At 40.8% G+C, this 25,672-nt stretch overlaps 1 protein-coding gene across 1 annotated transcript in view; it reads left to right on the top strand.

Moving 5' to 3' along the window:
- The window catches only part of ABCA13 (ATP binding cassette subfamily A member 13), a 572,876-nt gene that overhangs the window by 269,413 nt on the left and 277,791 nt on the right, over positions 1 to 25,672 (top strand). Inside the window, 3 exon segments of the mRNA XM_064290236.1 lie at positions 14,662 to 14,793; positions 15,896 to 16,076; positions 20,982 to 21,200. Coding sequence (XP_064146306.1) covers positions 14,662 to 14,793; positions 15,896 to 16,076; positions 20,982 to 21,200 — 532 coding nt within the window.

Below are 25,672 nucleotides of genomic sequence, written 5' to 3'. Positions count from 1 at the left end.
TATGCAAATACATTCGACTGTGTGGATCATAATAATTTATGGATAACATTAGGAAGAATGGGAATTTCAAAACAACTGTGCTCATGCAGAAACTATATATAGACTGAGAAGCAGTCATTCGAACAAAACAAGGGGATAGTGTGTGGCTTAAAATCAGAAAAGGTGTGCGCCAGAGTTGTATTCTTTCCCCATACTTATTCAATGTGTGTGATGAGCAAATAATCCAAGAAGTTGGAGTATATGAAGAATGAGGTGTCAGGATTGGAGGAAGACTCATGAACAACCTGTGGTATGCCGAAGACAATATTGCTGGCTGAAAGTGAAGAGGATTTGGAGCACTTATTGATGAAGATCAAAGACTATAGCTTTCAGTATGGATTACACCTCATCATGAAGAAAACAAAATTCCTCATAACTGGACCAACAAGCAACATCATGATAAATTGAGAAAATATCGAAGTTGTCAAGGATTTCATTTTACTTGGATCCATAATCAGCACCCATGGAAGTAGAGTCAAGAAATAAATAACTTATTGTATTGGGCAAATCTGCTGCAAAAGACCTCTTCAGTGTTAAAAAGCAAAGATGTCACTGTGAGGACTAAGTAAGGTATGCCTGATCCAAGCCATGGTATTTTCAATCACCTTATATGCATGCAGAAGTTGGATGTTGAATAAGGAAGAGCAAAGAAGAACTGATGTATTTGAATTATGGTGCTGGCAAAGAATATTGAAAATACCATGGACCATCAGAAGAAAAAAACAAATCTGTCTTAGAAGTACAGCCATAATGCTCCTTCAAAGTGAGAATTGTGAGACTCCATCCAACTTACTTGCTTTGGACATGTTAACAGGAGGGACAAGTGCCTGGAGAAGGACATAATACTTGGTAAAGTAGAGGGTCAGTGAAAAAGAAGAAGACCCTCAATGAGTTAGATCGACTCACTGGCTGCAACAATGGGCTTAAACATAGCAAGGATTGTGAGGATGGCACAGGACTGGGCAGTGTTTTGTTGTGTTGTATGTACATGGGGTTGCTATGAATCAAAATCAACTCGACAGCACCTAACAACAACAACATTGAGTTCTATTTTAACCAGAAAACCCACTATGGAGTGAATTCCAACTCATAGCAACCCTAGAATATAACTGCCCCATAGGGTTTCCAAGGCTGTAACCTTTAAGGAAGCAGGCTGCCATATCTTTCTCCCGTAGAATGGCTGGTGGGTTTAAACTGCAGACCTTCCAGTTAGCAGGCGAGTGCTTAATCACTGTGCTATCAGGCCTCCTGAGTTTTGTTTTAGAGAAGTGGATATGGTTGTGAGATAACATAGATCATCTGCTGCTATGGGTCGAAAGCAGGCTACGAAACAAGGCATAAATTATAGGAACATCTAATTAAAAAAAATTTTAAAACATACACAATTTGGTACACATGCCAAATTGTTGAAGTTTATTTAAAACATATGTGACTTGTTTTCTGTGCATTTCTCTATAAATTGACCATATGCTTCATTTAAAAATTTTTTTTACCTTGAATCAATGCAATGTATTTTAATAAAAGGAAAGGTAAGAAAAATATTTGCGGGCCATCCAACTACATAAACCCAAACCCACTGTTGTTGAGTGGATTCTGACTCATAGCAACCCTATTGGACAGAGTAGAACTGCCCCCACAGGCTTTCCAAGGGACGCCTGGTAGATTGAACTGTTGACCTTTTGGTTAGGAGTCAAAGCTCTTAACCACTATGCCACCAGGGTTTCCTCCAACTACATAGCAGAGAGAAATGTTTGGGGAACAAACTAATGTGATGTTGGCTGAAATAGTTTAATTCAGTAGTTTCAGTGAAGACTAACCCTTTCTCCCCACTCTTCCTTAAGAAAGATGTGTGAGATTTGGGACATGGTCTTCCTGGAAGAAACTCAACGAATGGCAGTGGCATCACTAGGGGGCTGCGGTGGGGGAGGGGGGGTTGTGGTGCAGATTGCACTCCCTGACACTGTTAGAGGGGTGACACCAAATGACTCCAGGGTCTGTGGCAGTGATGGTGGCATCTGGGACAGCACTGCAAGGGGAGGGCCCTCTAAGGCAGTGGTGTCACTAGAGTTGGTATCACCCATCAGCCAGTGCAGTAACTTGTCGTCCTCCCTCCTCCTCACCTACCAGTCACTAGGGTTGGTGTTACCCAATGCAATAACTTGTCGCTACCCCCCTCTCCAGTCACGCTGCGGGCAGCTGGACTGCAGAACCCTCCATTGGCCAGAGAGGAGGGTCTCTACCTTGGCCAATGGGAGAGGGGAGGAGCTACTAGGAGGTGGGGGGGTGGGTGGTGGGCTGTGTGGTATAGCCCTCGGCTCTGTGGGGGGTGGTGGGGGAGAGGGGCTGGGAGGGGTTTTCCACCAGCCATCCAGCCCACCCTGGGCTGGGGGTGTGGTGACACACCATGGTTTACCACACTGGGTGACATCAACCCTAGTGACGTTGCTGAGGAACTGGAGCCTAAGTAAAATGCAGATATGTTTTTAAGTGGGTAGGAGGCAGTTTCTTTAAAAAATAACGGTGTGCCCTGCAGGTGAAATAGATTGTAGGTGAGCGAAAGAGGTTTATGAGGTCCTCTGGAGTTCTAAAGTCTGAAGACGACTCCTCTGATTCCTGTCTACCCTGATCCCAGTCTTTCCCTATCAGCCTTCAGCTCTAGGCTGGACAGTGAACGTGAGTGTCTGCACCTTCTGATAACCGCTCTGGGTTCTCTCCTCCTTCCTTGATCTATGCCTATCTGTCGGGCTGCCACTTTCCTTGGCTCTGTTTCTCGTTTCTGATGATGAGTTTGCTGCCTGGGCTTGTAGATAGATGTGGCTCCTTTGGTTTGGGTCCCCAGGTCCCCTTAGGACAAAGTTTTTGCTTATTTCCTCATTCTTTCTGCCTCTGGGCACTAGGGATTAATAACCTGGACAAATGTCCTGCCAAGCTTTCCAAAACATTACCTGAGGAAAGAGAAGATTTGACAAACAGTGCTATGGAGTGGAGAGGTATAAATGTTCATAGACTTTCCAGAGAATGTTCTAGAGTGGGCTCTGAGTGTTGCTGAAGAGCTTGGAACGAGCTCATTCACAGGGACAAACCAGAGAAATACTTTCGCCAGAAGAGGCTTTTTTCAAGGGCACTGGAAGACTGAGTCCTTGAGGCAGGGTCTGGTATGCAGACCTGCCCACTTTCTAGATGGTGTTTGAAGGAAAGGAGAAAGAACTGGGTGTGAGCTCATGGAGAAAGCAACTGACTCAGAAAGGCTGAGTGATGGCAGGGATGCCCTTCCTGAGGAGAAAATTTTAACTCATTCCTTACCGTGTGAGTCAGAAGAGTATCAGCCAAGCTGGTGACTTTTCGGAGAGCATTTTATTTCTTTCTGAAAGGTAATTGAAGTCAACTTGGGGCTCAGATAAAAAAAGAAGTGCCTTCTTTCTTAGGGAACCAAAAGACCTACATGCCAAATTTGGTAACCTTTGGAAAGACCTGGGCCATCTGGGCCACATTGTATCTTTTGAAGTAGTCATGTTTGGAGCTTGTCTACATTCAGTTGAGGAAACCACGCCTCCTGTTCCTACTTTCGTTAATTTCCTGTACTTAAACTTCTTAACATTCCTTTTTCTGTACCTTCCCCTTTGTTAGGTGAAATGTTAAAAAATCAGCTTATTATCTCCCATGCACCCATGCTATTTATCTTGCTATATTTCTCCTAGTTAACTTATACTGATTAACTTCTATCTGGTAAACTAAATGTGAGTTTTTAGCTAATTTAAAATCAACTTATACCCTACTACATCCAATCAGGAACAAAGATCTGTGATTTTACTTCCTGAATATCTCTTAAAGCCAATGGATGTGCTTTTCCTTCAAGGAAAGTCTCTTTTCATGAGGTCTTACAAAGTATTCCATAACCCCTAATGAGGTTACAAAACTTTGCCCTGTCTAGATTCCAGCTGGTTTGGATTCTAAACCTTTGGATACACGGAAGTAAAAACAGGAGGACCTGGAAGCAGTCTTCGAGCTATACGCACCTATGTTTAATACCTAAACATTTTCTCATTAAAGTGGTGAGGTTTTATATTTCACCTTGTATTTGTACCACCAATTCTAGCTACTGGCTACTTAGGAAGGAAGCCCAGAATCTAGGCCAGAATAAGGCATTAAATCTCTGTGCTCTTCATCATAATTTTAAAATTATTTAAAAATTTAAAATAATTTAAAAATAAAAATTATAGAACTGGTGAAAGATGACATTGCATATTTTCCCTATATTTTAATGAAATTGATGAGTCTTCCATTTCAATAGTTAAAAGAAAAATTGGAGTTGGCATTATACATGTCCTTAAAGAAAACAAAATATTTACCTCCAACTTGACAAAGTCTTCCCGTAACAAAATATAAAATTGCTAGAAAACATTGATGGGCTTTCAGATCTATAATTGGGATCGCCATCTCCAGGACCTCTCAGAGCCAGTGCCTTCTTTTTAGAAACAAATATGTCATAACATTCTGTTTGCTCTCTTGAAGCGAAATTCATAGGTAATAAAACCTACCTATGACCAAAAAAAAAAAAAAAAAATTTTTTTTTTTTATGACCCAGTGCCGTCGAGTCGATTACGACTCATAGCAACTCTATAGGCATGATTAAAAAAAATAATTTAATGTATTTCTGTGATATGAAAGAGAAATAAAAAGAAAGTAGTTTTAAATAAAATACTGCATGAATGCTCAATGCCCAAGTTTGGTTTCATTGGAATGCAAAGTGAGGTACTCAGACGCTTGTGCTTACCTGTAAGGAGTGAGTGTGGATTTAAGAAAAGGAAAATGATCAGAAGCCATCTGGTACTAGAAGTAAAGGAAATGTCAGAGTCAAGACAGATGTAAAACGCTTTTACATGAGAGTAAAAGCTAATGTTAAGGTCAGTGACAACAGGTAGACTAATTTGTATATGATGCAAAGATGGAAATTATCTTAGTTAAATAGGAAAAATATGCAAGTAAAAATTAGACACTAATGAAGTGGACAAAAGAATGGTATTTTTGTAAATGCACTGGGTCTTATTGAAAAGGCTACTACCACATAGTGAACATTGGTGGATTAATGATAGAATTCTTGCCTTCCACGCCGGAGGCCCAGGTTTAATGCCCAGCCAGTGAACCTCATGCACAGCCACCACCCCTCAGTTAGTGGGGGGTTATGTGATGCTATCATGTTGAACAGGTTTTGGTAGAACTTATAGAATAGGAAGAAAGGCTTGGCAATCTACTTCTGAAAATCAGCCAAAGAAAACCCTAGGGATCACAACAGTCTGATCTGCAGTTAATCATGGGAACGTCACAGGACTGGGCAACATGTTCCATTGTGGATGGGATGGCCATGAGTTGGGGACCAACTGCCAAATAATTCCTTATGTTATCACATGTGGAAACCCTGGTGGTGTAGTGGTTAAGTGCTACGGCTGCTAACCAAAGGGTTGGCAGTTCAAATCCACCAGGCGCTCCTTGGAAACTCTATGGGGCAGTTCTACTCTGTCTTATAGGGTTGCTCTGAGTCGGAATCGACTTGACGGCACTGGGTTTGGTTTTGGTTTTTGGTTATGATATGGGTAGTTAGTGATGAAGTATAACAGAACATATGTCTCCTGTCTTGTAATTCCATCCCATGTCCAAGCATACATTCAGTCTCTAGTTTCTTAAAGACTTCGGAGATCATATTTAGTAGGTGACAGGAAATAAAGGATGGATTGGACAAAGAAGCACTGATATCAGAGGGTTTGTAGACGAACCTAGGGGTAAATACCTGGGAAACAGCATCAGAATAGCTCTGGAAAATAACAAGGAACCTCCATATTAATCATTTCAATGTGTAATTTTTATAAAATAGATTCCTTACTCTTGTTCTATAAAATTAAAAAAAAATACATAGAATTACAATGATATTGACAGTAAAATTGACGGAATATCAACTGAGATGTTTCAACAAATGGATGAAGCACTGGAAGTGCTCACTCATCTATACCAAGAAATTTGGAAGACAGCTACCTGGCCAGCTGACTGGAAGAGATCCATATTTATGCCTAGTCCCAAGAAAGGTGATCTGGCGGAATGTGGAAATTATTGAACATCATCATTAATATCACACACAAGTACAATTTTTCTGAAGATTATTCAAAAGCAGCTGCAGTAGTATATCAACAGCGAGCTGTGGGAAATTCAAGCTGGATTCGGAAGAGGACACGGAATCAGGGATATCATTGCTGATACCAGATGGATCCTGGCTAAAACCAAATACCAGAAAGATGTTTACCTGTGTTTTATTGACTATGCTAAGGCATTTGACTGTGTGAATCAACAAATTATGAATAACATTGAGAAGAATGGGAATTCCAGAAAACTTAATTGTGCTCATGAGGAACCTATACATAGATGAGAAAACTACATCTCACGTACTTTGGACATGTTTTCAGGAGGGATTAGTTCCTGGAGAAGGACAACATAATTGGTAAAGTAGAGGGCCAGTGAAAAAGTGGATGACCATCGACAAGATGGATTGACACAGTGGCTGCAACGGTGGGCTCAAGCATAACAAACATTGTAAGGATGGCGTAGAACTGGGCACTGTTTTATTCTGTTGTTGTACATAGGGTCACTATGAATCGGAACCAACTCGACAGCACCTAACAACAACAATAATAATTTGAAATAATTTTAAAACTACTTTTATTAATAAAATTTATGCATCTCTGCTAATTTAGAAAGTATTGGTTTGTTAAAAGAAGTCTGCAATCTCTTTTGTTGCGTATTTGCATGTAACGGGCCACGTGAAAACTGATAGAGCCATGCTGTATTAGAAACTCAAAAACAGTGAGTGGTTTTCTGAAATGGTGAATGCATTCTACATCAAATAGTAATCTTCCACTGATTTGCACGGTAGTTGTGTTTCTGGAAAATTCAGTGTGTAACAAAACTGCACAAACACTTCTGGTTTATATGTCCCAGGCTCAAATAACTATTCATGTTTTTTTTTTTTTTTTGCTTGCTTGAATGTGGATAAGTCCTGCAGATTGCAAGTCAAGAACAATTATTTTGCCCAGTTCTGGACTGTTCTGCCTTGTAAAGGACATCTATCATCCTGGGTGCCTGCCACTAAAGGCCATTTGTACTGTCCCCGTTCATTGTGCCAACCAAGTGTGCCTTCCCACCTGTCCAAAATGTCTCTAGAAGAGTCTCACCAAATCGTGTGTCACTGTTCTAAAGTCCTCTGTGGTTAGAAGAGTGTCCCCAGGTGAAGGATGGGTGAAAACTTTGTCTCTGTCTCTCCATCTCTGTCTCTTTCTAACACATCCACACCATGCACACACACATACACTCTCACACACTCACAAAACAGAGCTAACTATCATTGTCCCCAAAACATCTTGGTAATACTTTTCCCTGGACTTCCTTCCTTCTTTCTTTTTTATCCAGCTAGTGTATATACACTGAGCCCAATGTTCTCGACCTCTATCCATCCAGTGCCAATCCCCTTTGGCCTACAGGCTCAGTTTCAACTGCAGGTCCCCATGCTAGACTCAGAGGTCACCAGCAAACATTCAGTAACCTCAGAGAGTTTTCATTTCATAACCTCTCCTTCACGTACTTCCAATTAAATTTTTTGATTCTGCTTGATCTGCCTACTTTCATTACTTCTTCTGTTATCACTGTCAGTTCTGGGGGGCAATGTTAATTAGTTCCCTGGCCTGCACGTGCCAGCAGGCAATTCCCCTTGAGGAGAAAAGCTCCAAATAAGCTGAGGGCCTCTGCACGTATTAATGTGTCCAATTACATTTTGTAATGTGAGCGGGACACATGTGCCTTTGGAGTTTGCACACACAACCAGTGTGAATTAATAGCAAACTACAAGAGAGAGCCAAGGAGCTGAGTGGCAACCAGGCTAATGTGGATGTGGCAGCTCCCTCATTCATTTAGATTAATAGATTGTTTAGAAGGGTTTTAAAAGTCTAGGCAGGTTAGGGCTGAGATGGTTTAATTAGCAAATCAACCCTTAATATTCAATTTGTCTGTAATTTCTTTTTTTCCATCCTAGAAAAGGCTTTCATATCTTGCCCCTCCTTCCTATCCCTACAGCCAACGCCCTACTTCAGGTCTCATCATTCCTGAGCTGGAGCACTCAATGCCCTGTAGTTTCTTTCCACGCCTCTAGGGGCTCCACCTCTGCCTTGGCCTCCGCAATCTATCCTGCATGGTGACTAGATGACCATGTGATGATCTCCTCTGAATCCATGATGTCCACAGAATGAAATTTAATATTATCAGCGGCTGACAACCCACCCCTAACTAGCCTGCTGCTCTTTCATGTGTCTCTCTCTGTTCGAGTCACACTGGTCTGGGGGCAGTCCCTAATAGGGTTGCCACATAAAACAGCTTGCCCAGTTAAACCTGATTTCAGATAAACAACAAATACTATTTTGAGATATGCTAAAAAATTATTTGTTGTTTATTTTTTACTGGGCATCCTGTATTTTTATGTAGGAACCTACCCCTAATCTCTCTCTCTTTGCTTTCTCACATCATTTTCTCTGCTCAAATGGCCTATTCCATGGCAGTGGAAATTCTGCTATTACAATATTTTATCACCTGCATGATATTTAAATACTTTGCTTGTCTTCTCCGCTCGAATGAGAGTCATACGAGGTGAAGTCTGTGTCTGGTTCATTTGTGTACCCCTAGTGTTACAAGAGTGTGTGATTCATTCATTTTTGTTCAATGACTGAAGTCTCTGCAATAGGAAGGTGCACACTTGGGAACAGCAAGACAAGGGCTGAGGAGTGTGTGATTCATTCATTTTTGTTCAATGACTGAAGTCTCTGCAATAGGAAGGTGCACACTTGGGAACAGCAAGACAAGGGCTGAGGTCATAACGGACACAGGAGGCTTCTTCAGTGTCCTTGTCGCCATGCTGAGTCCTCACATGCCCTTCGTGTTCTTAGGTTTCACCTAAGAACTGTGACCTCTCTGAGATAAACCAGCCTCTTTTCTTGCACCTCGGTATAAACTGCTTATTTATTTCTCAGCCAAGAATCCCCCACAGGGAGGCAGGGATTGAGTGAGACAGAATTTCCTAAGACTCAAGTGAGGATGCTATCAACAAGGAGCAGCATCTTTTTTTAGTATTTTATTGTGTTTTAAGTGAAAGTTTACATAGCAAATTCAGTTCCCATTTAATGATTTTTGTATAAATTGTTCTATGACCTTGGTAACATTTTTCACAATGTGCCAATATTCTCATTATTTCCAGTCTGTTTGTTCTGTTTCCATTGATCTGGCTTCCCTGCCCCTCCTTAGCTTCTCATGTATGTTTTAGAGTTAATGTCGACTGTTTGGTATCATATTGTTGATTATTTAAGGGAGCATAATATTCATGGGTGGTATTGTTTATTTTATAAGCCAATCTATTACTTGGCTGAAAGGTGACCACCAGGAATGGCTTCAGTTCCAAGTTCAAAGGGAATCTTAGGGTGATAATTTCAGAAGCTGCTCTAATCTCTATTGGTCCAGTAAGTCTGGAATTTGAGTTGTGTTCTACGGTTTTTTTTTATTTCTTTCTGGGACCTTCTATTGTGTCCTTGTAGTGGTAGCCGAACACCACGTAGTTCTTCTGGTCTCAGGCTAGATGAGACTGTGGTTCATGTGGGCTATTAGTCCTGTGGACTAGTTTCTTCTTTGAGTCTTTGGTTTCCTTCATTCTCTTTTGTTCCAGACAAGTAGAAACCAATAGTTGTATCTTAGATGGCCGCTTGCAAACTTAAAAGACCGCAGATGCTACTCTCCAAACTAGGATATAGAACATTATCATTATGAACTATTTTATGCCATTTGACTGAGTTGTCCGACGAGACTATAGTCCCAAGCCTTCAAACTCGGTAAACCAATCCTGCAAGGTGTTTGGCTATGTGTAGAAAGTGTCCATAACTGTGTCCTCCATGTGGTTGATTATCTATATGAATATATATGAGCATCCATAAACATGTACGTACATATGCCTACAGATACACCTATAAATGCACACACATACACTCGCACGTGTCTTCCTATACACGTATATGCATACATATCTACCTACGTAACCACACACATATTTTTTCGTTGTTATTGTTGTTGAAAAATTGTACGTTACAGCATTTACCGACATTGTCCCTTATTCTTGCGTACTTCTCAGTGTCTTCATTTACCTTGGACAGGTTGTGCAGCCTTCACCCTTATTGGGTATTGCCTTTCCCATCACCAAAAATAACAAGTGTCTACTATCTGGAAAGTGCTCCCCCCTCCCTCTCTCTGCCATCCCTGTTACCCATCAAAGAATGGTAACTTTTAATAAAAATGAGACTGTACTATATTTATCCTTTTCTGCTTGACTTATTTCACTCAGCATAATGTCCTCCAGATTCATCCTTGTTGTGAGATGTTTCGCAGATTCATCATCGTTCTTTTTCATTGCATAGTATTCCAAGAGTATATGTACCATAATTTTTTAATCCATTCATCTGTAGATGGGCACTGAAGTTGAACAATGCTGCATTTGTGAACAATGCTGCAATGAACATGGGTGTGCATATGTCTATTTGTGTGATGGCTCTTACATCTCTAGGATATTTTTCTAGGAGTGGGATTGCTAGATTGTATGGTATTTCTATTTCTAGCTTTTTAAGGCGGCGCCATATCATTTTCCATAGTGGTTGTACCAATTTACATTTCCACTAGTAGTGCATAAGATTTCTAACCTCTCCAGTATTTGATATATATATATATATATATATTTTAATTAATGCTAGCAATGTTGGGGTGAGATGGTATCTCATTGTAGTTTTGATTTGCATTTCTCTGATGGCTAATGATCATGACATTTCCTCATGTGTCTGTTAGCTACCTGAATGTCTTCTTTGGTGAAGTGTTTGTTCTTATCCTTTGCCCATTTTTTAATTGTATTATTTGTCATTTTGTTTTTGAGGTGTTGATGTATTCTTTTGATTTTAGAGATCAGACCCCTGTCAAAAATGTTGTAGCCCCAAACATTTTTCCAGCCTGTAAGTCCTCTTTTTACTCATCTGGTGAGTCTTTTGATAAGCCTAAGTGTTTAGGTTTTAGGAGCTGCTGGTTACCTAGTTTATCTTCTGGTGTTTGTACATTGTTATTTATGGCTTGCATTGTGTTTATGCCATGCGTTAGGCCCCCAGGATTGTCCCTATTTTTTCTTCCATGGTCTTTATTGTATTAGGTTTTATGTTTAGGTCTTTGATCCATTTTGAGTTAGTTTTTATGTTTGGTGTGAGATATGGGTGCTGTTTCACATTTTTACAGACGGACAACCAGTTTGCCAGCAGCATTTGTTAAAAAGACTGTCTTTTCCCCATTTAATGGACTTTGGTCCGTTGTCAAAGATTAATTGGCCGTAGGTGGATGGATTTACGTCTGGGTTCTTGAGTCTGTTCCATTGGTCTATGTGTTTGTAGTTGTACCAGCACCAGGCTGTTTTGACTACTGTGGCTGTATAACAGAGTCCTCCTACTTCGTTTTCTTTTTTCAATAATGCTTTGCTTATTTGGGGCCTCTTTCTTTTCCATATAAAGTCTGTGGTTAGTTGTTCCATCTTGTTAAAGAATTTTGTTGGTATTTGTATTGAGATTGCATTGTATCCATAGATTACTTTGGCTAGAATTGACATTTTCACAATGTTGAATCTTCCTATCTGTGAGCATGGTATGTTTTTATATTAATGTAGGGATCATCTGGTTTCCTGCGATAGTGCTTTTTTTTTTTTCTTAATTTTTATTGTGATTTAAGTGAAAGTTTACAAATCAAGTCAGTATCTCACACAGAAACTTATATATACCTGGCTAAAATAACACATACTGCCAATTGCTCTCCCCTTAATAAGGCAATCCGCTCCCCCCCTCCCCACTCTCTCTTTTCATGTCCATTTCACCAGCTTCTAACCCCCTCTACCCTCTCATCTCTCCTCCAGGGAGGAGATGCCAACATAGCCTCAACTATCCACCTGATCCAAGAAGCTCACTCCTCACCAGCATCCCTTTCCAACCCTTTGTCCAGTCCAATCCATATGTGAAGAGTTGGCTTTGGGAATGGTTCCTGTCCTGGGCCAACAGAAGATCTGGGGGGCCATGACCGCCAGAGTCCTTCTAGTCTCAGTCAGACCATTAAGCGTGGTCTTTTTATGAGAATTTGGAATTTGCATCCCACCGATCTCCTGCACCTCAGGGGTTCTCTGTTGTGTTCCCTGTCAGGGCAGTCACTTCCACTTCTATTGAAATGGAGCAGAATTAAGATTTTGTGTCAGGACTTCATTTTGGCATATTCAATATGTGAAGATATTTCATTGATTCCATTGGAAGAGGCAAAAGTGTCTACGATCTGTACTTATGAACTATTCTTTTCTCTGCAATGACTCTGAAAACCGGAAATGTAGCATGTCAGCTAAACATGTGTTTATTATAAAAATATTTGTAAAGTACTTACATTTATGAAGAAGCAAAAAAAATTAATTATTTCTAATCTCGTTAACCAGAAGTAACAATGTATTTCTTTCCTAGTCTTTTTCCGGATACCTTTTTGTACATAGTTGGATTCATACTGTATATATAAACTTTATTCTGCATCAAAGACATTATTTTTATCATAAGTTTTAATCCATGTCTTTGAAAATACTTTTAAAGCTGTTCAACATCTCATTAAATGAAAGTAATAATTTCCTGCACCCTTCCCTTACTTTGCACGTTTAAATCATCTCTGTCTTTTTCTGATTATAAGTAACAATAGAGTGAATATGACCATGCCCAAATTTAAGTCTGCATTTTGTTATTTCTCTAGAACAGATTTAATTGCTAATTCAAAACCTATAAACATTTCTAAGACATCTGAATTACATCACTGACTTGCTCTCCCAAAGGTGACTAACCCCATCTATGGCATGGACTGAGGATGGTCACTGACTGGGGTCACCTAAGGAGCAGAAGATAGAACAAAGGAAATGACTAGTGTTTGTAGAATAGTTTTTCTTATGTAATTGTTTATTATATCCCTTTTTTTTTTACAAACTCAATGTTCATACGTGTGCACACAGGGGCTCATTTTACTCTTTCTATTTGGTAGTTGAAGGAACTGGGATGTGAGGAGACAGGTGAGGTTCCTCCTCTGCTATGCTGATCCAGGCTGGGAACCCATAGCAGTAGGGTGTTAATCTGTGGATTTACCACTTGTTTGAAAGGGCAAGTGAAAGTATTTACCTGTTGTCTGTGTGTGTCACATAGGCAGGTAATGTGAGAGGGTTGTTGTCATTAGTTGCCTTTGAGTCTGCCCCCACTCAAGGCAACCCCATGCAACAGACTGAAGCTCTGCCCAGTCCTGCATCATCTCCATGATCAGTTGCAGGTCAGACAGCTCTGATCCAAAGGGTTTTCGTTGGCTCTTTTTTGGAATTAGATAGCCAGGGGTTTCTTCCTAATTGTGTGGGGGTAGCCAGTGGTTCATTGTGTGGCTACTAGAGTTCACCAGCTATGTAACCTTGAAGAAGCTGTTCAGTACCTCCCTTTGGGATTGGTAAGGAAGCAGTGATAATGGTACCAACCACATTAGGTGGTCACAAGATTATATAAGTTAATACAAATGAAGACCCTGAAGAGTGCTTTGAACAGAGAGTGTGTCAAATGCTGGCTGTGACATGATATAACTATTTGTGTCCTTCTTGCCATCATCCCACAAAGGAATGGCAAGTACTAGACCAGGTGCCTGTGATGGGACCGCCAATTAACTTTCAGTATGTGATCATCTCCCTGAACCTTCCGATTACAGTATGTGAAACTTGCATCTCTCTCCTTTGTTTGGTGGCCAGCTTGCTAAAATATTCTTCACTTAGGCCTTTATCGCTTCAGCTACCTGCAGAATTTAGACCATTAGGTAAATTGCATCCATCAAAGTTAAGCTAGAATGGATTTATGAAAGAAACTTGGGAAGTGTTAATCATTAAATCTCCTTTCATTTTAGCATATAGTGAGAGGAAAGAAACTACTAAATGGACTGAAATGAATTTGAAGAACATGTTTGAAGACTGTAGATATGTTTCATATGGCAATATTGGCATTATGAATTATTCTTCTAAGAGGTTTAGTTAATTAATTTCTCCATGTAGTCACCTCATGTTCACGCTTTTCTTCTTTTCTAGTAATTCATGACAACATCAATGATAGACTAAAAAAGAGCCAAGAAAAAGGGGACGGGCATGAGGACAGGGGCAAACCTGTATCTCGGAAGTGTTCAGCAATTGTTCAAACAATGCTTATTGAACACTTACTTGAATGGCCTCTGTGGGAAGTGATGTGATGGGGGTGGGGTCTTAGTTGACGGCCCTGTATCTCACAGTTGGAGAGAAAGTTAGGTCCCTGCTGCAAGCCTGAATTACTCTATCCCCACGTCTTCTGTGTCACTGGTTTGAATGTGAAATGTGTATTGAAAATACTAAAATGGAATAACATTGCATATTAACGCGTTAAGACTTCTATTACAGAATATTTGTCCAAATAAGAAAAATAATTAAACTCATTTTAATTGTATCTAATCTTTTAGGAACTTTTGGTTTAAGGCAGCCATGGTATTTTCCCTTTACTGCATCATATTGGAAGACTGTATTTGGCTTGGTGGAGAAAAAGTGCTACAAAAGTTCTGATCTATTCTTCAATGAGAACTTCGGCAGTAAAGGTGTGTAAAAAGCAACACTATTGGTCAGTTTTGCTTTTGTTGTTCGTTTCTGGTGAAGCCTTTGTCACTGTGTAAGTACATTACCTACAGGCTCATTGCCAGGCTGTCTTGGGCTTGGAAACAGAGCGATAGGGCTGAGTGGGAAGTCAGTGTCTCCTGATAATGTTTACCCTGTGTAGCCCCAGAGAGCCCCAGAACCTAGAATGTTGATGCTGCTTGTTATTTATAGTGCTCATGTCTATGTATTATGTATATCTGTGTATGTACAATAATTTAGTACAATTGAAGCTTTAGTTCCAAAGTGAATATTTTCAAAAATAAAAGCAAAATTGGGCAGCTACCATGTGTAATACATTTCATAATTTTCTAAGCATTTTCACACATGCTAGCTTTTTTTTTTTAATATTTCTGCCACTTGCAAATGAGGAAGTTGCTTCTCAGAAATAAAAGGGGTAGGACTGATACCATCCCAGTTCACTCCAGATGCCACCCAGCTCAGGGTGAACTGTAGATATACAGGTAAAAAAAAAAAAAAAAAAATACAGGTACTCTCCACAAAAGGACCACTTCAGAGAGAATATGTATATATGTTTATATAAATCATATGTAAGTATAGATGTGTGACACATAAATAAACTCTCGTCACAATTGTTTTATAAGTCAACATTGTGAAGTTTTTTTTTTTCTAATTACAGAAGTAAAACATGAATCAGAAAATTTGGAACATATCAACAAGCATCTGTTACCTCTCATCTTTTAGGGAGGCTCTCTCTCACGAACATTTTGCTGTGAAACTAACGTGCCCATTGTTTTTTCTCTGTACGTGTATACATGTACAAGCATGGGTTTTTATTTTATTTTACTTTTTTTACAAAATGTGTGCCATATGGTTCAAAACTTTGTAATCAGCTATTTCAGTTAATTTCTATCATTATATAATTTACCTCTTGATTTTGGTAAACAGACTTTTTTTAAATTGCTCTGTATGCTTCACAAAGCTGGAATTCAAGTCTAAGGCAGCTCATGGACTTATGACTAAGGGCGAGAATTATTTCTGGGGTCCTTGAGGTGCTCATATGATAAATTAACGTCTTCCTCACAGGGTCATCTCCACAACACAGGGAAGAAAACCTTGAAGGAGGCTCCTCTGGAGTCACCCTGGTATCCGTGACCAAGGAATACGAGCCCAACAAAGTGGCCATCAAAGACCTCACTGTCACCTTCCACAAGGACCAGATCACTGCCCTGCTGGGCACAAACGGCGCAGGAAAGACCACAGTTATGTAGGTCCCATTTTACCTTAAGGAAATACTAGGCGTTTGATTTTTAAAAATATTAGTTTATCTGTGAGCCTGGAGGTTTGATTTCTATAGTCTCAATGCAGAGTTTTGAGACATAGAAGAAAAACAAAGCCTTGTTACCAGACCTGCTTGGTGTCCTCAATCACACATTTGATTTTTAGATCTTGAGTAGAGAGTCCTTTGCTTTAGGTAGGGTGGGTGGATTTTTGTCTTCTTTATTCCCTACAAAAATTCACCATGGTTTTGTGTTAGTTTTTAAATGTTCTATGACAATTTCGTGTTTCCTCCTCCTAAATTTAATTTTGCTGGTATAGCTACAGAAAGATGAAATCCAGTCTAATATTTGACAATATTTTAAATACCTGTCTCTTTTTTCTTCACTTTCTACTTTTTGCGAGGTTATTTTTTTATTGCTAAGGCTTAATTCTTGGTTTAGAATCACATGGCTCCAAATTTGATTAAAGAATAAAATCATGTGATACCAGAGAACCCATGAGTTCAAACGTTCATCAACTGCTTGTCTGTGGTTGCCCACAGAGCAACCCTGTACCGACTGTGGAAATGATGGTTTGTTTAAGGCTAAGTCGCCAAAATTCTTTAATTTCTCTTTTGAACAAATTACTCTCTTTTTGCTCTTTTTCTCACTAAACATTCAGAACTAAACTATGATTAGGTGAAGCAATGAAAAGGGCTTTTTGCCTCAGACTTGTTAAGAGAAGTAGAAAAATAACATATAAAGCTTCTTAAGTCTTATATATGAAAATAAATTGAAAGAAACAATATGGAAAGTTTTTTGGTCTTTTCTTGAATGCTGAAGTAGAAGTGAGGGACTCTCTGAGTTAGTTGTTCAGTGTTTGCAGATTGTTAACATATAAGCTGCACAAATAATGATTCAGAAACCTGACATTTTACATTGTACCTTTCTATTGAGTTGTCTCCTTCTGTAATTTTATTGTTAATCTTCAGAATTTCTGATTGCTGTCTGCTTATGAATTATTCCAGCTTATTGCATTTTTCATTATGCTCCTGAATAATCTTTCTAATCTCTTCAATTGCTTTATCTGTTCCTTGGCTTGTTCTGCCTATTGCCTCATTTCCTTCCTAATGTCTTGAAGGGTTCTGTATATTAATCTTTTGTATTCTGGCTCTGGTAGTTCCAGGAATGAACTTTCATCTAGAAGATCCCTGGATTCTTTGTTTTAAGAGCTTGTTGGGGTGGTCATGGTCTTTTATTATTATTATTATTATTATTATTAACTTTTATTGAGCTTCAAGTGAAAGTTTACAAATCAAGTCAGACTGTCACATATAAGTTTATATACACCTTACTCCGTACTCCCACTTGCTCTCCCCCTAATGAGTCAGCCCTTCCAGTCTCTCCTTTCGTGACAATTTTGCCAGCTTCCAACTCTCTCTATCCTGCCATCCCCCCTCCAGACAGGAGATGCCAACACAGTCTCAAGTGTCCACCTGATGTAATTAGCTCACTCTTCATCAGCATCTCTCTCCTCCCCACTGTCCAGTCCCTTTCATGTCTGATGAGTTGTCTTCGGGAATGGTTCCTGTCCTGGGCCAACAGAAGGTTTGGGGACCATGACCGCCGGGATTCCTCCAGTTGCAGTCAGACCCCCAAGTATGGTCTTTTTATGAGAATTTGGGGTCTGCATCCCACTGATCTCCTGCTCCCTCAGGGGTTCTCTGTTGTGCTCCCTGTCAGGGCAGTCATCGATTGTGGCTGGGCACCATCTAGTTCTTCTGGTCTCAGGATGATGTAGGTCTCTGGTTCATGTGGCCCTTTCTGTCTCTTGGGCTCTTAATTCTCGTGATGGTCTGTTTTTTTATGTGACTTGATATTGACTGTTGTCTCTGGGCCATCTATAAGTTATTGTATTAGTTTATGCTTGCTTACTGTGCCGTAGCTTCTTGTTTTATTTTGATATACCCAAATAGGTTGCTTGAGTGAGCTAGCTTGATTATTTTTGCCTTTGAAGCTCTGATGTCCTGTCCCCAGATGGCTAGAGCTGTTTTCAGTCGTATCAGTCTAGGAGTCCATTCACTTTTCTTGTATGAATTCAGCTCAGGTGTCTAGGTAGCTGATCATCAAGTGTGTGGTACAGGCTCTGTCCTACAGTCTTAGAGGGGCGGGGTGATTGGTGTATGTACTGGCATTTGATTGCAGCAGGGGGTCACGCTCTGAACAAGGCAGGGGGCTGAGAACTGACCCCTGAGTGTCTCTGAGGAATGCGCACCTCTGTTCCCTAGAGCATGCTGGTGGGTGGGTTCTGCAGATGGTCCATGGGCACCCAAAGTTTTTAGTTGTAAGGACTGGGAGGTACCAGTTATCCTCGGACCCCTGTCGCAGGTGGCTGGGTGACCAGAGTGGAGCTACATGTTCTTAGGTCCCTGATAGGTGAGGACCTTGTTTAATAGGCAAAGCAATGTCAAACATCAAACTCCCACCTCTCAACCGCACAGCTGAAATGGTTGGAGTCTGCCAGCAGGGGCCTATTCTGAAATAGGCCCACACATGTCCATGCAGAGGGGAAAGGTGCTCAAAGTCCACGGACCGTTTATGCCAGACAGGAGCCGCTTCTGTCCTGAGCTCCCCCACTTAGTGGAGCTGGCAAATTTTCTTTTTTCCCCAAATGCAAATTTTTCCTTCTTCAAGGCCGGGAGGATGGCTCTAGGTGCTCACCAGGGTCTATCTCAGGCCCAGGGAATTCAGCTGCTGAAGCTGGCTTTGGGGTGGGGGCGGGGCGCAGTAAAATATAAGCAAGTACTTAGCTTTTGCCGAGAGCACCATTCTTCTCAGGTTCCGAAGGTGTGAGTAGGCTGTGTGGCTGGCTGCTTCTCCCTAGGGAAACTGCAGCCAGATGCTAGTACAAGCTGGCCGCTCCTGCAGCTCCGGGAATGGTGCCTGAGGGCTCCCTGCGATTCAGGTCCAGTAACTCCTCTCCGCTTCTGAATTGTCTCTTCCTCCCCCTGCCCCTCTGTTCATTTTCTAAGCTTGCCTTTGAAGTTCAGGGCTCCCAGCTTGTCACAGATGTACTCATTTCACTTGTTTTTTTGGACTTTGTTGCAAAGAGGGCTCGCCAGAAGCATCTGTCTATCCCACCATCTTGGCTCCCCTCTACATTGTGCCTTTCGAAGTCTCAAGTTTTAGTTTAGCGTAACAAGGAGAATTAAATTTGGTGTTTCTCTAAGTTTCAAGGTTCACTAACTACACGGCTCTTGTTGCACTTTTGAAGTGCATTTTGAGACATTTTAGATGGTTGTATCTTCCTAGGAGCTTTTATATGAAAGACTGAGAGGTCAATTAATGGATCAACTTGATAGGTCTTCCCTTTTTAAAACAAAAATCTCTGGACTCACACGGAATATGTTTAAACTATAGTACCCCCAAACACATTTTAAAAATAATGTAGCAAACAATATTTAATCAAGTTTATCTAGGCATAATTATGCAATAAACAGTATCAATTTTAAGTGCACAATTTGGTGAGTTTTGACAGGAGTTTGGTTAATGCTGAATCACTAGCATCACGATGATTCAGAACAATTTCTACCATTTCTCAAAGTCTCAGTTTGCCTTTTCTTTGACCACTGGCCCCTAGGTAATCAATAGTCTGCTATTTCTCACTATTAATTTGCATTTTCTAGCATTTCATATATATGGAATTGTGACAGGCTTCCTTCACGCAGCATAGGGATTTTGAGATTCATTTATGGTGGTGTTACATACTTTGATCCTTATTATTTTTGAGTAGTATTTAATCACATGTGTGTACTACAATTTGTTTATCCATTCATCTGTTGGTGACAGTTGATGTTGGTTCCAGTTTTTGATGATTATGAATAAAGATGCAATGACCATTTGTGTACATACCTTTGTATGGATATATATTTTCATTTTTCTTGAGTACTTGAGAATGAGATTGCTAGGTCCTGTAGTAGGCATAAAGTCCTGGGTGGAGCAATTAGTTTGCCCTTGATTATTATGCTTGATTACTAATCTAAAGGTTGGTGGTTCCAACCCTCCTAGTGGTGCTGCAAAAGAAAGACTTGGCATTCTGTTTCTGTAAAGATTACAGCCAAGAAAACCCTGTAGACAGTTTTACTGTGTAACACATGCAGTCTCCACAAGTTAGAATCAACTCTCTAGCAATGGATCTGAGTGTTTTTTTGTTTTGTTTTGCCACTAGGGCTCTGTTTGTTTAATATTCTGTTGCTGTCGAGTTGATTCTGACTCACAGTGTCCCTATAGGAGAGTAGAACTGCCCCATAGGGTTTCCAAGGAGTGGCTGGTGGATTTGCACTGCTGACCTTTTGGTTAGCAGCCAAGATCTTAACCCCTATGCCACCAGGGCTCCTTGTTTAATATAATTTTTTTAGAAATAAGAAAACGGTATTCAATCATATGTAATAAACTTCCTGAAAACAAGGAAACAGAATTAGGCAATCCTGAGGCTCCCTTTGGTAATGTTGGGTGAGTGAGCTTCTGGTGATGTGTATTTGAGCTGTTATGATGTTGACATGGACAGATAGCATGGGGTAGCAGAAAGGAGCCTAGCTTCAGAGTTTGGAGTCTAGGTTTGAGGTTTTGCTCTGTCTTTGTCTAACTATGAGGCTGTAGATAAATAGGTCATTTATTTAGCCTGTTTCCTCATTTGTAAAAACAAAGTTGGATTTTATAATTTTAGTATCCCATACAACTATAAAAAAAACTATAGAGGTCTATAATTGCAGCATTTCACATGGGGAGTACAGAAAACAGGTCATCAGATGGTGTATGCTCTTCTCAAGATGTACTCATGGCATTGGAGTTGACTGAGGTGCTGATGTGCAGAGCAATGTGTGTTTCTATGCTGAAGTTGTTTTCTCTGGCAGATCCATGTTGACAGGACTCTACCCTCCTACTTCTGGATCCATCATCATCAATGGCAAGAACCTGCAGACAGACCTGGCCACGATCAGAATGGAGCTGGGGGTGTGCCTTCAGCATGATGTCCTTTTCAACAACCTCACTGTTCTGGAGCATCTGCTGCTCTTTGCTTCCATAAAGGCGCCACAGTGGACCAAGAAGGAGTTATGCCAGCAAGTCAATAAGTTAGTAACATTCATCTCTCTCCACCTCTTACTCTTTGCCCCTTGTTTAAATAAGTGAAGAATATAGGAAGAGGTACTTTAAAACCATCATCTGTAGTTAAATTTATGAGAAGAAAAATTTGGCAAATGGTCCTTAACCATGGAATTATGACACCTCCACTAACACTGGGAACAAAAAGGGAGCTTGTGATTGGATTGGATTTGGTTTGTCCTTGAATTTGGGAAGAGAATGAATAAAGAAGGAAAGTGTGGCATAAGTGGTTGGAGGAAGCTGGTGTGTTTTTGGAACATAGGATTCATATAACCCACTCAAAACCACTGGTGTCCTGAAATGAAAAGATTGGAAAGGTAGGCTAGAAAAATGATTGTAAAGAGCCTAACTAGTCACGCTAAGGTGTTTGAGCTTTGTTGTGCAAGTAGGCATTTATGAGCATTGGATTGTGATCAGCTTTAGATTTCTAAGATATATCCTGTGATGCCATAGCAATGGAAGAGACTAGAGGCAGAGAGGCTTCTGCAAGCAAATATTTTTATGGCAGAGACAGTGGGGATGGAGAGGAAGGCCCAGATTTGAAGACTTTCGAAGTTAGAACAAACAGGTCATGTTCACCAACTGGATGCACAAGGTGGGGAGAGGAGGAGTCCAAGTAGGGCCTTGAAGAATGGGTAGGATATTAATCAGTCCAAATGGAGGACTGAAATAATTTCAAAAAGGAATAACATGAAGAAGATCCAGAGTAGAGGACATGTGTATGGGGAGAGGTGGAAAAGAAGTGGAGTATCCAGGACAGGTCAGCGAAGCAAACGGAATATTCTCCTATTACTGGAGACTAACAGAAGTTTAGACCAGATGGAAGAAGTAACTGTAGGCTCCTGGTTAGGAGCTAAGTAGTGTGCAGAGGAGATGAGCTCTGAAGGATGGATTGGAGGGGAGAGGGTGTGCAAATAACTCAAGGTCAAATGTTGGGGTTGAAAACAGTAATCCAGTGGTGGCACCATTGATTCAGAAAATAATGGTAGTGGAGTGTGAAGTCCATCTGGTCCATGCTGAACTCTGCTCTCTCAGGGAGATGTATGCCTTGTGGGCATGTGGGGCTAGTGCTTCTTTCTTGGTATTCACAACTGACTACCTTTGCAAACCAGAGCATCAGCAGAGCATGAACATGAAGGTGGAAGAAGCTGCCTTGAGGCAAGCGAGTCAATACAAATGGTAATTAGCTATATACCTGATAAATACATCTGAGAAGAACATGTGAATTTTAGTGAACATTTTATTGCTTATTATTTTAAAATATTTTTGCAAGCTTTATTTTTAAAATAAATATTTATAGTCTGCATTTAATGAAGATGAAAACGTATGGGGTTTTTGGTGGTGTTTTGTTCTGTGTGATTTTATTTAACTATCACTTATTCAGGTACATCCTTCATGGTTCTAAAATTCTACCTTGATGTTTCAATCTCCACAGAGGTGAGGAAAAGAAGAATGAGTCTTAAAGTTGATATATTTTATTTACCTTTGGTGATATTATTAGAAACCATATTAAACATTTGAAATGATTATTTGACATTTAGCACTTCCTTTCACATTGCTTCTCCACCCTCTTTACCTTCATTTCCATAACCACCAGCCAAGCTAACATCTTCGTTGGTTCATTCCACAGAGATACCTTGAGCTTCAGCTGGCCTTCCTGACTCAAGTTGGCTTTTTTCCCCCCTTCCCCAAGTTCATTTTGCTCACTTCTTTAAGAAGAATCTTCACCTAAATCCACTGCCCACTCTCCCTTGGGTTACTGAGGTAGGTTCCTAAATTCCCCCTCTTTTCACCCTATCCTCCAGCAGTCTTCTTATGCCTGCATCAGATCATTCTCCACATGGCAGCCAGTGATCCTTCAACCATACAAGCCAGGTCATGTGATGTCTCTCCCCAGCACCCTTTGAGGGCTTCCCATCTTACTCAGAATAAAATCCAAAGCTGACATAGTGATTGTATGTCCTTGTGGTCCCAGGATAGCCTGTCTTTACACCTTTTGTCCCAGATTTATTATTAATACCCCCTTTTGCCTCAAAATAGTCCTGGTTTGAACAATAGACTATAATGCCACTCATATATTAGACCGTACCATTCTTGACCCTGGCCAACTTCTCTTTCTTCACCTCCTGCTTCTCTTGTCCATCATCACACTGTGCCACTAATGCTGGTCTTGTTGCTGCTCCCTGAACACACCAAGCGTGTCTCTGCCTCAGGGACTTTGCAGTTGCTGCTCTCTCCACCTGACTGGTCTTGTTGCTATTATCTGCTTGGCATGCTGCCTCAACTCTTTCAGGTCTTTGCTGAAATGCTAATCAGAGAAGACTTTTTGACCATCCTCTCTAAAATACTACTACTTTCTACTACTCCTTGAGAGTCTTCCCTATTTTTCTTACCTTGATTTATTTATTGGAAACCCTGGTGGCATAGTGGCTAAGAGCTATGGCTGCTAACCAAAAGGTTGGCAGCTCAAATCCACCAGGCGCTCCTTGGAAACCCTGTGGGGCAGTTCTATTCTGTGCTATGGAGTCACTATGAGTCTGTATTGACTCAACAGCAACAGGTTTAGGTTTTTGATTTATTTATTAGCATGTGACATCCTATGTTTGTTTATCTTTTGTGTTCTGCCACCAGATTGCAAACCCCTTGAGTGCAGAAACAGTCTGTTTAGTTCATCGAATATAATAAATATTCTTTTGAATTGAATAACTGAGTAAATGAATAATTCAGTTTTCCTACTAAAAAAATCCTCTGTCACTGGAGAAACCCTGAGAGTACGGCCCCCGGACACCCTTTTAGCTCAGTAATGAAGGCACACCTTCTAGCCAAATATTAGACAAATCCATAGAACAAAATGAGACTAATTCTGTAATTTTATTGTTAATCTTCTGAATTTCTGATTGCTGTCTCTCTATGGATTCTTGCAGCTTATTAAATTTTTCATTATGTTCTTGAATAACCTTTTTAATTTCTTCAACTGCTTTATCAGTGTGTTCCTTGGCTTGTTCTGTGTATTGCCTGATCTTCTTCCTGATGTCTCGAAGAGTTCTGTATGTTAACATTTTGTATTCTACATCCAGTAATTCCAGAAAGGCACCTTCATCCAGAAGATCCCTTGTTTCTTTGTTGTAAGTGCTTGTTGAAGTGGTCATGGTCTGCTTCTTTATGTGATTTGATATAGACTGTTGTCTCTGAACCATCTATAAGTTATTGTATTAGTTTATTTTATGTTTGCTTACTGTATGCTAGCTTCTTGCTTTGTTTTGTTTTGATGTGCCCAAATAGGTTGATTGAGTGAGCTAGCTTGATTATTTTTGTCTTTGAACCCTAATGTCCTGTCACCAGATGGTTAGAGCTGTTATCAGGTATATGAGCCTAGAAGTCCATTCACTTGTCTTGTATGGATTCAGCTCAGGTGTCCAGGTACTTGGTCATCAAGTGTGTGGTACAGGCTCTGTCCTGTAGTCTTAGAGGGGCAGGGGTGATTGGTGTAGGTACCGGTATCTGGTTGCAGCAGGGGTCATGTTCTGAACAAGGCAGGGGGCTAACAACCATCCCCTGAGTGTCTCAGAGGAAAGCATGTCCCTCTTCCCTAGAGCACACAGGTGGGTGGGTTCTGCAGATGGACCATGGGCACCAAATGCTTTTGGTTGTAAGGACTGGGAGGTACCAATTATCCTTGGACCCCTGTCATGGGTGGCTGGGTGACCTGGGTGGAGCCACCAGTCCTTCAGCCCCTGATGTGGGTAGGTGAAGACCCTGTTTAACAGGCAAAGTGGTGTCAAACATCAAACACCCGCCTCTCCACCGCACAGCTGAAACAGTTACAGTCTGCCAGCAAGGGCCTATTCTCCTGAAACAGGCCCACACAGGTCCATGCAAGGGAGAAAGTCATTCAAAGTCCACAGACCATTTATGCCTGGACAGGAGCTGCTTCTGTCCTGAGCTCCCCAGGTCAGTGGAGCTGGCAGATTGTCTTTTCCCCAATTGTGAATTTATTCCTATTTCAAGGCCAGGAGGATGGCTCAGAGTGCACAGCAGGACCTATCTCAGGCCCAGGGAAATCGACAGCCACTGAAGCTGGCTTGGGGGCTGGAGGGTTGCGGTAAAATACATGCAAGTAGTTAGCTTTGGCCAAGAGTGTCGTTCTTCTCTGGTTCCAAAGGTGTGAGTAGGTGGAGTAGCTGGCTGTTTCTCCCTGAGGAAACTGAGGCCGAATGCTACCACCAGCCCGCTGCAGCCTGAGGGTCCTCTGAGATTCAGGTCTGGCAATTCCCTTCTGCTTCCGAACTGTCTGTCCCTCTCCCTGCCACTCGGTCTGTTTTCTAACTTTGCCTTTGATGTCCAGGGCTCCAAGCTTGTCATAAATATAATCGTTTCACTTTTTTTTTTCGGGTCTTTGTTGTAAGAGGGTTCACTGGAAGCAGTTGACTACTCTGCCATC

The sequence above is a fragment of the Loxodonta africana genome, chromosome 8, assembly GCF_030014295.1.
Source record: "Loxodonta africana isolate mLoxAfr1 chromosome 8, mLoxAfr1.hap2, whole genome shotgun sequence".
Classification (NCBI taxonomy): domain Eukaryota; kingdom Metazoa; phylum Chordata; class Mammalia; order Proboscidea; family Elephantidae; genus Loxodonta; species Loxodonta africana.
This window is presented reverse-complemented; position numbering and strand designations above follow the sequence as displayed.